The 11,695-nt window shown below is 50.2% G+C and overlaps 1 protein-coding gene across 2 annotated transcripts; it reads right to left on the bottom strand.

The window, feature by feature from the left end:
- Positions 1-222: 222 nt before the first annotated feature.
- On the bottom strand, positions 223-5,048 carry PPM1M (protein phosphatase, Mg2+/Mn2+ dependent 1M). 2 transcript variants are annotated; one of them, XM_045832554.1, is made up of 10 exons: positions 4,744-5,048; positions 3,828-3,945; positions 3,445-3,699; positions 2,857-2,969; positions 2,447-2,531; positions 2,236-2,354; positions 2,006-2,069; positions 1,688-1,795; positions 1,430-1,578; positions 223-1,082 (listed from the first exon to the last, which is right to left on the bottom strand). In XM_045832554.1, the coding sequence occupies exons 1-10, from the start codon at positions 4,965-4,967 to the stop codon at positions 938-940; spliced, it is 1,380 nt and encodes a 459-aa protein (XP_045688510.1). In that variant the 5' UTR covers positions 4,968-5,048; the 3' UTR covers positions 223-937. The 2 variants fall into 2 exon arrangements, with proteins under 2 accessions (XP_045688510.1, XP_045688511.1); XM_045832555.1 differs by lacking the exons at positions 2,006-2,069; positions 2,236-2,354.
- Between the last annotated feature and the right edge of the window lie 6,647 nt (positions 5,049-11,695).

Genomic DNA, 11,695 nt, shown 5'->3' with positions numbered 1-11,695 from the left:
AGCCCAGAACTCACAGAGGGCTGTGGAGACCTTTCTGTTCGACAGGCAACAATCTTCTCACTGGGGCTCACCCCAAGCTAGGAACTAGGGAGGTCCCAGAGAAAAAACATGGTGCCGACTATAAGCTTCCAAGGTGGAACTAAGACATTCTTTGCAAGGCAGAGAAGAGCAGAAAGTATACTGTAATGCCAAGCTATATAGCAACTCACAATTCACAAGGGCTTTTCTGCACACAAACATTTAATCGGGGAGGAGATGGGGAGCAATAGAACAAAGGCATTATTAGGGCATCAACCTAGGGTGGGCCTAGGGCCTGGAGGGAGCAATTGGGATGCAAGTCCAGAGGCAGGGGTACCAATTGGAGGGAATTCCCCACTCAGCCAACTGGGGCTCCTCTTGCCCCTTTTCTCCAACTTTAGCCTCAGGGCCTGCTTCAGGATGGCTGTTCAGCAGATGAGGCTGCCCATGACTTCCCATAAGTTTCCCTGGATGAGTTTTGGCATTGTTAAGTAGATACCCTGACATTCATGGAATGGAGACTTGGATCTAAACGTAGGCTATCTGACCCTCCCAGCATTCTTGGCGAATTCCTTTAGTCTGGCTGTCCCCACTTGGGAATAATATACTGGACTGTTAAGGATTCTCTCTGAAGAGCCTCCTGTGGGTGTTCTAAGTTATAAACTGCCTGTCAGAGGGACATTATCATTGACATAAGCACTTTCTCTGCCTGCCAGAGGAGGGACCTGGGGAGCTGGGTTCTCTGCACTGGTCAGCTCTGACTGCCTGGTATAAATGTTCCCCTTGAAATGGGTTGGGAGGGAGAACAAGAGCTCTGGGCTATGTCTGGCGGTAGGGCAGGCAGACCTGTTGTTCACAGTTGAGAGATGCCCAGACTGCACCTGGTCCTGAGTGGTTCAGGGATGCGGTGTCAGAATCCTCAGTGGCGACTGTTACTTTGGCCCTGGCTGTTCAGGGGAATCACGAACACAGAAATGTCGTCGTAGGACACCTGCCCTTCCGCTGTGAGACTGTTGTCCTTCCCTTGTGTGCTGTGTATCAGCATTCGGGCCAGCTCTGAGAACCTGTGGGGACCATCCTGCAGATGTACTCCAAGGGTCAAAGCAAAGAGGCAAGGCCAGCCCTCAGGGAGAACTCAGCACTGGGCTAGACATTTGGGGACCCAAGCAGTTCAACTTGGGGCCAGGCAAACTGCAAGCCTGGGAGGGCCACAGAGTGTATCACAGGAGTCTGGACCCAGAGATTTATGGGACCCATAATCACGCCCACCCTAGGAATCTTGAAAGCACACTAATCTTGACCACCTGCTCTTAGATGAGCTCATCGTCAGCACTGTCTTCTCAGCCATAACTATTGACTTGGTGTTGCTGCTGGCACCCAGGCCCAGACAGGTCCCCAGAAGTTATAGTACCTATGTGGATCCTCTCGATTGCCAGGGAGGAAGCTCCGCACTATTCGTGCCACCTGCTCATTGGACAAGACATCCCAGAGCCCATCAGTTGCCATGACAACCACATCTTCCTCCTGCAGCTCCAACTGGTCCATATCCAGCACTGTCACCTGCAAGTTAAGTTTGAGGATCCCTCAGTGTTCTCTTCCCAGCTCCCACCAGCCTCACTGTCTGCCTTTCTGGGCAGATGGAAGCTGGGGTGGGCTGTTGCCCTCTCACCTGTGGGACAGAGAGCAAGAAGGGCTTGAGCTGAATGTTTGTGTCCAAGACTCTGAGCTGATGGTCTCCCAGGCCCCGGGAGACGGCCAGTGTTCCCAATAACCGAGCCTGGGGACAAGGGAGATGTGAGGTGACAGCAAAAAAACCCAGCAAATGGACAAGTAAAGCATAGAGGCGGACTGTGGCCCTCAAGCACTCTGGGCCTTGGAGCAGTCCCCAGGACGCCAGCCATAGCCGCAAGACACAAAGGAGCTCCTACCTCTGCAGGGGGCAACTGAAGAGTGAAGAGAGATTCTCAAAGGGGGGCCACTCACTGACCTGCCTGCCCTGTCCATGGATCAGGGGGTACTTGAGATCCGACTTCTCCACACACTTGTAGCTCCTACCACAAGCAGACGCAGCATCAACTCAGGCCCTACTTCCCACCTCATTTCCCCTCAACACAGGGCCCACCCTGCTCCGGTGGAAGGGGACTGTCCTGGGCCACACGGATGGGCTTGTGCCCCATGGTTCTCCCCACTGTATCCCTCCACCCCCACCTTGCTCACCAGCCGCTCATGTGGTGATCCCTGAACAAAACCTTCTGCCCCAAGTCATCCCCCTTCAGTCGCCGAGGGAACTCCAGTCGGGTGAATTCACCACCCAGAAGCTCAGGGTAGACAAAGGCCTGGGGTAGGGATGCCATACTCAGATCAGGTTCTCTCTGGTAGCTCTGGACCAAGGAGTTGGGGCTCCACAGCCTCTGCCAAGGGCACTTACCAGCTGCTGGATCCGCTGTCGCTCAGTCTCTGGGGTGAACTCAGAGCTTAGAGGCCGTACCTCATCTCTCTGCACCAAGATGGCCCTGGATGGAATTGCGGAGGGGAGGGAGAGGTCTGTGGTGTGGCCTCCTACTGGCCCCGCCTCCAACCACCAGGTGCTAGCTCTGCCCATACCAATCCCTTGTTCAAAACCCTCCATTATTGTCTGCAGGGTAAAGGCTCAGTCCCTTCAGCTTGTGCCCTCCCTGGCATCTGCTGTCCACTCATACTCCATACACGCCAGGTATACAAATAACTCAGCCAGTCAAGCCTCCCCATTTCCATCCTTCCACTTATAGCCCCTTTCAATGTCCCCACTGCCTCTGGTGCCTGCCTGCCCACCTGCCCCACTCTCCAAAGCTCACTCACCTGCTATCTCCGGCATTGGCCACATACAGCTTTCCCTGCAGGGACACAGCCACCAGGGCTGTGCAGCCGCCCACCTGGCCTGAGGCCTCCAGCTCCCGCCCGATCATCTCATCCTGGGGCAAACCGAGGTCACTTTAGCAGCTGCTTTTGCTGCCACAATATCACTCTATCCCTGATCCCCACCCTGTAGTTCATTTCCCCACCAACAAGCCTGGCAGTCCCAGCCCAAAGTCTAGTTATGACTCCAGGACCCAATGGTCAGATCTGGATGTATCCCTTAGGAGGGAGGGAAGTCCTTTTCAAAACAGTGAGGAAGGGGAACCAGCCCCTGCACCAAGGAACAATAGGGTGTGCAATGACATAATGCAGGTAAAAGCACATAGCACATAGTAGGCACTGAATGAGAGGGTTTATGATGACAATGATGGTTGTTAGTAAAGAACGAACCAACCCAATCTTGTTTTGCCATTTCAAACATCAAGGGTGACCACCACTGTGTACCGGAATGCCCCATAGCCCGGAGTCCCTCAGGTCCCTGGGGACATAACCCTTCACTCCTTCCCCAGTCAAAGGCCACACTTAACTTACACATTCCTGGAAGGCGCTCTCCAGAGCCCCAATCACCAAGTCTTCTGTCCTAATGCCCTTTTCCTCCACAAATTGGGGATCACTGGGACAGACACAGTGGCCACTGAGGTGCATGGGGGGCTGAGTGGCCACCAAGCCCTCTGCTATGGCCTCCAACTGCCGCCGCAGGCAGGAGTGCAGGGTGTTGGCAGCTAGGATGGCTGCAGCTGGACCACCGTGCCCATCGAACAGTGCCCAATAATGACCTGTCAGGAACTGTACAGGAAAGGGTTGGCGTCAGTTTAGTCCTGGCTTCCCCAGTTGACCACTGGCTCAGCATGGGGCACTGAAGTCCTGGCTCCAGTTCTGGCCTGTAAGAGTGGCTGAGACCCAGTTGCACTCACCTCTTCTGGGCACAAGGTCACCCACTCCTGGTCCTCTTCAGTCTCACATCGACGGATGCACAGCTTCCCACAGGCAGCCTGATCCTCATTGAACTCAGATTTTTCTGCATTGATGATCCTGAGGCCAGGAAGTGATCAGTGACCCTTCAGGGACACACCCATGTCCCTGTGGGCACAGAGACCAGAGCTGGTACACAGAAGGAGGAGCCCTCCTTCTGGAGCAATAGCCTCCACACTCCTTATACCTGGACAAAGATGGTGAAGTTTCTTAACTGATCAGTGACCTCCTGGCTTTCTGGGCCTTGAAGCAGTGGGATCTGTTATTTCCTATTTTTGCCTTTCTCTCATGGCAAAACTCAGGGCTCAGCCCCTCTGGAGCCTGCCTGCTGACTTGGACTGGGAAGTAAGGGTGGGGCTGCCTGGGGAGATCTGAGGCTGCCTTGCCTGTTCCTCAAGAATCGCTATCCTATACTGCATAGGCATTGCCACACGGAGAGGGAAAACGGGTGGAGTGTGTGTATGTGTGTGTATGGTGGCGTGGGGGGTGGGTAGTGGAGTGGGGGATGTGGTGTTATCTGGCACTCTACCCATTGTCTCGGTCTCACGCTGGAAGCTCTTGGGGTGTAGGTCCTTCCCAACTTGCAATTCTCTCTAAGGGAGGCTTAAGTCCCAAAGAAAAGTCAGAGGTGGGATAGGGGAACTCGGTCAAGAATTCAGAGTTGACAACAAAGAGTTATCCACGAGGTTGGGGGCAGTGGTCACTCACTCAGTTTAACCCGTTTTCTAGCTCAGCGCAGTTCCCCAGGCTGGATCCACAAGGGTCCGGGGTCTGGAGTCCCGGTACAAGGGTCGCGGGAGTGGGGAGTGTTGGATGAGGGTCGCTGTGGGGGGTGGGGGGTGGGGGGCGGACACTCACTCTGCGTAGCCTGCGTTCCAGGGCAGCTCACGGCCCCGTGCTGGGCAGCGCACGGGTCGGGCTTCCGGGCGGCGTGGGGTGTCGGTTGTGCCAGGGCAGGAGACCGAGCCGCGCAGGAAGCGGGGCCGCCGGTAGGGCACGGGGCTGGCGCGCGGCCTGGGGGGCCGCGGTGCGGGGAGTGGACCTCCTGGCAGGAAGCGGCGCCGGAACCAGCCGGCGGACATGGTGCGGTCGCAAGGGGCTGGGTGGGAGAGCTGGACCGTACACCGCCAGACCGCTAGACCCCGGGCAGGAAGCGAGCCACGGGGCGGGGCGGACAGGGGCGGGGCGGACAGGGGCGGGGCGATGGCTCCCCGAAACCCCAGCCTCTCTGCTGAGTGTATGTGCGCACGCGCGGCCTGGTGCCGTCGGGCTTGTCCAGCCTCATAACAACCGTAAGAAGCAAACGCTGTTACCAGTCCCACTTTACAGGCCAGAAAATTGTAGCCTAGAGAGGGAAGTCGCCTGCCCGTGTCACTCAGTATCCTGAGCAGGCTGATCGTTCACCCACATGTGTGGGGCACTAGCCTCTGAGAGGGAAATGTCCCCCCTCCCCACCCAAGGAGGCCCAGTAGGGGTCAGAGCACACCCTGGGCCTCCTGGATGGGTCAGTGTCTACAGCAGAGCATCAGGCCCTCTCCCGCTGGGCCCGGACCTTACGCAAGGGTAAGATGGAAACAGGATGTTCTTAGAGTTGTGGGACTGGCCATTGAGTAAGAGTCTCAGAGCCCCGTGTTCCCCTCAGGTGGCCTCAATTCCTCACCCATTCAGCCCGGCAATCCTCCACCTTAGGATGGCTTTATTCATCCTGACACGCCGCTCCTATCCTTAGGCCAGTCTCTCCTCTCTTGGCAGAAAGCAGGATCCTCACTAGAGTGTGAGTGGCTGACAGGCAGTAGGAATCCATGGTCCCCAAAAAGCTCCAACTGGTTAGAGTTCAGGCCTGGGACTAAAGTAAGTGAAAGAATTTCATCTGGGTTGGAGGCAAGATGTTGCAGTCTGAGCCCCTGGCTAGCTGTCATTGTAGGGTCTGTGACAGTATCCCTGTTCACATCTGCATGTTAACAGAGTGCTTTGTCACCCTCTGTCACTTAAGCTCAACTCCCTGTGCAGGTCTGTTATTTCCATCTCATAAGGGGAACTCTGAGGCCTATGCAGAGGAAGTATCCTGATGTCCAATGCTGTGCTGTTTCCATTATGACAGTGCGATTGACTAAAAACCCACTCCCCAGGGGATTTCTCTTCCTCTTTCCTCCTCCAGGAAGGCAGGCTAGCGAACTGAAAGCTGTGAGGCCCACAGCCCAGGGCCTCCAGGCAGGACTACAGGAAGAGTCTCTACTTCTGCTCCTAAACCCAGCACATACTCACTAGGTCTTACTTCCTCCAGGTTGGCCAGCCCTGCCCCATTGGGAGCTCCTCCTACCCCAAAAGGAAGATTCTTGGGGCAGGGAGCTGTGCCCAATACCTCCTTCCTCTGATGATTCAGTTCCAGAGAGCCTAGGAGCTAATTTACTGACCCACTGTGTACACTAGGCCCCAAGCTGGGTGCAGGAGTGTAGATGGCATTAGAGGACAGGAGGTCCCCTGCAGTGTTGGTGAAGTCCTGGTGGATGGTGCTTGTTGCAGCTGGCAAGGGGTAGTGGTAGGAGAAAGCTTCCCAAAGGATATCTGAGCCTGTCATTGGACAGAATTGGACCAGGGACCCAGAGTTGGGCAGACCTAATTCAGTCTTTGGGGTTACCTCATCCCCAACCAGCCAATGGCCCAGAGATTTTTAAAGTCTAAAATTAGAGGAAATAACACAGACACAGTTTATTCCTCCAGCCCACTGTCTGGACTCTCCTTGGTGGGTTGAAGCTCCTATTCTTTAAGGTGTATTCAGAGAAGTTGGCCAGATGTCACAGGTGGTTTGTTGACCAGCTAAGACATTTTAAGTCTTCAAAGGCATGTGGAGCCCTACGACAACCCCATTCTCCCTGTTCCAACGTGTCCTGAGTGTTCCTTCAGTGATACGCAGGATCCTCTGGAACCCTAGGCTCCTATTCTTGCTTGGATCCCAAGCCTGGCTCTCTTGGTTTATTCCCTCATTTTGATGAAGCACATCCTCTAACAACTTTCCAAGAAAGGATGACTGGAGGATAATTTCCTGGGTCCTTGCAAGTCTGAAAAAGTTTGTATTCTGCCTTTGCTTCTTCTTCTTTTTTTAAAATCCTCACCCGAGGACATGCTTACTGATTTTAGACAGAGAGGGAGGGAGAGAAAGACACACACACACACATTGATGTGAGAAAGAAACATTGATCAGTTGCTTCTTGTATGTGCCACTACTGAGGCTTGAACCTGCAGCCCAAGTGTGTGCTCTGACCAGGCATCTAGCCCACAACGTTTTGGTGCATGTGACAATGCTTAACAAATTGAGCTACCAGGTCAGGGCTGTGCCTTTGCTCTGGATTGATATTTTGGCTCAGAATTCTGACTGCTCTGTTTATTAACTTCTGCTGCTGCTGCTGCTGCTGCTGAAATCCAGTGACCATCTTATTTCCAGGCCTTTGGATTGGCTTGTCATTTCCTTTTTCTCTCTTCAGAAACTTCCTGGTTCTCCTGTCTCTGGTGTCTGAAACTGTAGGTGAGGGGGTGGGTCTGTCTCATTCCTGGGCTGGCTCTCCCTCCAGGTCATTCAATTCAGCACTCCCCAGTCACACCCCTTTCCAACTGCTTGAATGAACTCAAATCAAGTGCGCCCTCTCCTGGTAGGAGGCCTCTTCTCAGCTAACAGCCAGCAATGTGAAGGATGGAGGGTGGGAGAGGAATACGCTTAGAAAAAAAGAGGAAAGTTTTTATGCTACATTTTTTTTCACTCAATGAAAATGGCTTTTGTTGAGTCCCACATCTGTCCTTAACAAAATTTAATTTTTAAAATTTAATACTTTCATGAAATTCCAAATGAAAAGGGTGTAATAGTGTATTTAACAACAGTCCTTCACAACCCCATCCCCTGGCCACCCAGTTTCCCTCCCTGGAGGCATCCAATATTACTACTTTCTTGTGGATAGGGTTCCACTGAGATGGAGGGACATCTCCATCTTAGAGATGTCGGGGTATTCTGTGGAAATTCAAGTAAAAAATTGCATTACACATAAGACAAGAAATAACAAGTGCTGGCGAGGATGTGGAGTTGTGCACTGTTGTGGAAACTGTTGTGCACTGTTGATGGGATTGTAAATCAGTGCAATCACTGTGGAAAGCAGGATGGAGATTCCTGAAAAAAGTAAGGGGATTAGAGTGCTAGCAGAGAGATGGGAAGAAATGGCTGGATTTGGGAGGGCTGTAGGAAGTGAAACTGAGGGCTGGAGAAATTAACTAATTTGACCAAAGTCATATAGTGACTGCTTAAATTTATATTTATTAAAATGACATAAAATTAAACATTTCGCTTTCCACTGGCATCAGCCACATTACGAGTGCTCAGTAGGCACCTATAGCTACCTTATTGAGCAGGCTGATTATGTAACATTTCCACTGTCACAGAAAGTGCAGTTGGACAGCACTCACTTAGAATCTGGGTCTCCTGAAGTTCCTTCCTAAGGCTCAGGCAGATTCCCTGCTCAGTTTGGAGTCTCTGAGTGTTTCAGGGCTGAGGTCAGCAGCTCTAGATTGTGCTTGACCTCTAGGTGCTCCCCAGTCCTTAAAAAAGAGCTGAGTCCAGAGCAGCAGAATTATTCCTGCCCCTTTATTGCAATACAAGGTAGTGACTGAGAAGTAGAAAGCAGCCGTCACTAATGTGTTCATGTGAATTTGATCACAGGGCTACCAGGACTGCCTGGAGACTCAGGGACCAAATGCAGACCCTTCTCCATGTGCGACTGCATGGGACACTCAGGGACTCACCCGGCTTCTGAAAATATTGGCCCACAGCATGGACACTTCATAGCCAGAATCACACATTTCTGAATTAGATACCAGAAGAATAATAGTCACTTTTGGTGAGTATATATTATCTGTAATGAAGTAAAGTGGGGATTGCAGCAACTACAACTCAGTCTTCCATATCAGAGGTTTATTGGCTTGAATCCCACTAGAATTAGGAGCAGGACCTGAGAGTGTAATAAAATGGACTCATTTTTCATAATTTTTCCACTACAAATTTTTTTTTTATAAAACAAACACTTGTTCACATTTCTCCTGCTAATTTGTTATTTTTGTGGTGACTCCAGTCCTGTTGTTTCAGATAGTGGCTTCCACCTCGCCCAAGTCCAGAGCCGGGACAGCAAGTCTGTGCACCAGTTTTCACCTTCTCCCTTGCAGATGCCGTCATCAGTTACCGAACTCTCTCCTGCAACTCCAGATGTGGCCTTAGGATTCTTCTCTGCCCAGTAGGCCAAGTCAAGGAGAGAATAGGTTATAAACCTAGTTGCTATCCTTGGATTAGGGACAGGCATTCTATCTGAAGTGGAGCAAGATACAGCTCAGTTCTCAGAACAGCCATAGAAAATTGTTCAGAGCTGTCTACTTCTGGGAAAAAGGAGAACATTCTTGCTATTTTGGGGCTGTTAAGGAGAAATGGTTTACCTAGTCAATGTGGCAGTGGCTAGATGGTAGATGTAGCATCACAGTGATAATAGGAACCCTCAGCACGATAATGAAAATATTTTTCAGCGCATATATCAGGCTTTTTTTTTTGGTCCGACTGATGAGACCTGGGGCTGCCCCTGAGCCAAATTGGACAGAAGCACATTGTGTCTCAGATCTGGCTCTGGCTTCATTGGCCTTCTTGTACACCACTTCGCAGGTGTCTTCCTCAGACAGATGAACTGACTGAAGTGGAATGAAGGAGTTCTGGAACTTGGGGAAATCAAGAGAACGTGTGTTAGTGAATGAATAAATGAACATAGCCTGGTATTCCCTAAAATAGGCTCCATGGAACCCTTCTCCAAGTGTTAGCAGAAATTGTGGGTTAAAAGGGTTTCATGGTCAACCATGCTTTGGAAATGCTGGGTTTAAACAAGCTTCTTTAATGCAGGACTTCTCTGTATGACAGTATATTTTGTGATTCTCCAAAAGGGTCATTTAATATAGTATGTGTTTCAAACTTATTTGATCACAGGATATTTTTCCTTTTTCTTTTTTAATGTATGAAATGTCTTGCAAAATTAGTATTCTAGGAAACACTTTGGGAAATACAATGCTGGTCCAAACTCTTCATTTTGTAGGTGACAAGAAATGAGTCCCAAAGAGGTTAGCATAACTTTCTCAAGGTCTTGTAGGAAGGTGGTTAGGCTGGGATTCAAACTTGTCTGAGGCCAGTGCTTGGGCCTCTATATCAGGTCACTTACTGGGGAACTGGGAGTACCTTGCAGGTCTTCCTTTCACAAGAGATCCTGGGTTAATGCTGTCCCTTCCGGGCAGACTATTTAGTGTGTAATAAGTAGCACTGGCTGAAGCCAAGTCTCAGGAACATGCCCCTAGGTCTGTTTGGTTCATGGTCATCACCAACAGAGGCTCCAGGTGAGAGGTCTTTGTTGTCCTTGCTAGTGTCACTATGGAAAAGGAGCACCATTGTTTTTGTTTCTAAATAACAGTGCACAAACTCTTCAATTGATCCAAAACTTTTCCATGGATCCTGGCTATTCTCCTTCTTGGTGATAAGGAGTGTCTTAAATTGTGAGTTCCATGAAGGCACAGAGGTGTTTTGGGACATCCTCTTGGACCTAATAAAATTGTTGCAGATGCTTATTTAAACTATTAATATATGCAAGTGTTGTAGAAGCCCCTCAGAAAAGTCCCTTACCTAGACCACAAGACTCCTGAAAACACTGTGTAATGGATTTTTCATTTATTGGGCAATTGATCAAAATAATGAACTGTAGCTAGTTTCTATTATTCATTTTGTGGGGTCCTGTAAGTTTTCTGAGTCTTTTTTTCAAAATGGACTCCTTATCTATTTGCTTAAAGTAAGAGAATTTTTAGTGTTTTCAAACCCTCTGCTGAACACTCCTTCATTTAAAAATTACCCTTTCTTGTTATGCTTATTCTTAGACATGCTCTCATTCATATTAGCGGGGCAGAGGCTTTTATTTTGTATTTCAAAAATGACCCAAGAAAACAGGGTTTAGGATAGCACCACAGCCTCTCAATTTCTTTCTGGGAGAAAGCACTACAAGGAATTAGCCTACCCTTCTTTTTGGGGAATAATGGCCCAATTTTTCCGAGACCCAGGGATGTTCAGACTATTGAAGAAACAAGACTTTCCCAGAGGATAGAAGCAGTGTGGGAAAACCTGGATATGGCTTAGCATGGGTGCTAGTAGGCCATAATGAGGGAGGAAAGTCATTTTTGCTGGTTGCTGGTTCTTTGTGTCTGCAATTTCTGTCTTGGTGTGATCAGATGGGGTTGAATTACTGTTTAGACCAGAGAGAGAAGCAGCCCAAGTCTGGTTGATTTCAGGACAGTGCAGTTGGCCTTGTTTACACCATTTCATTCTCCAGGCCTTGACAGAAATTATTGGGCTCTCACCAGTTTCATAGGTCAGGTGGCATTCTGTTCTCTTGTTCCAGGTATAATGGCCGTGTCACAAATTACTGTAACACAGAATGAGTTATGCCCATGGATTCTGTGGGTAAGGAAATCAATCAGAGCATAGTGGGGATTGCATGTCAGTGTTCTAGGATGTCAGGGTCTCAAGTGGGAAGACTCAAAGTTTGGTGGTGATGCAATAGCAGGGAGCTGGAATCTCTTGAAGGTTTATTCCTACACATATCTGGTACCTGGACTACGAAGACCCAGAGTCATTTGGCCTTTCCATTCAGCAGGGTTACCCCACAGCAGGGCCACCTTGGGGTAGTTAGACTTGAGGTAGAAGCTGCCTCACCTGTTATAACCCAGCCTCCAAAGCCATTTGCATCAACTCTGCCCT

The sequence above is a fragment of the Phyllostomus hastatus genome, unplaced genomic scaffold (assembly GCF_019186645.2).
Source record: "Phyllostomus hastatus isolate PE091 unplaced genomic scaffold, TTU_PhHast_1.1 phas_contig_16, whole genome shotgun sequence".
NCBI classification, from domain to species: Eukaryota; Metazoa; Chordata; class Mammalia; order Chiroptera; family Phyllostomidae; genus Phyllostomus; species Phyllostomus hastatus.
Note: the sequence above shows the minus strand (reverse complement) of the source record. Positions and strands in the feature narration are given on the sequence as shown.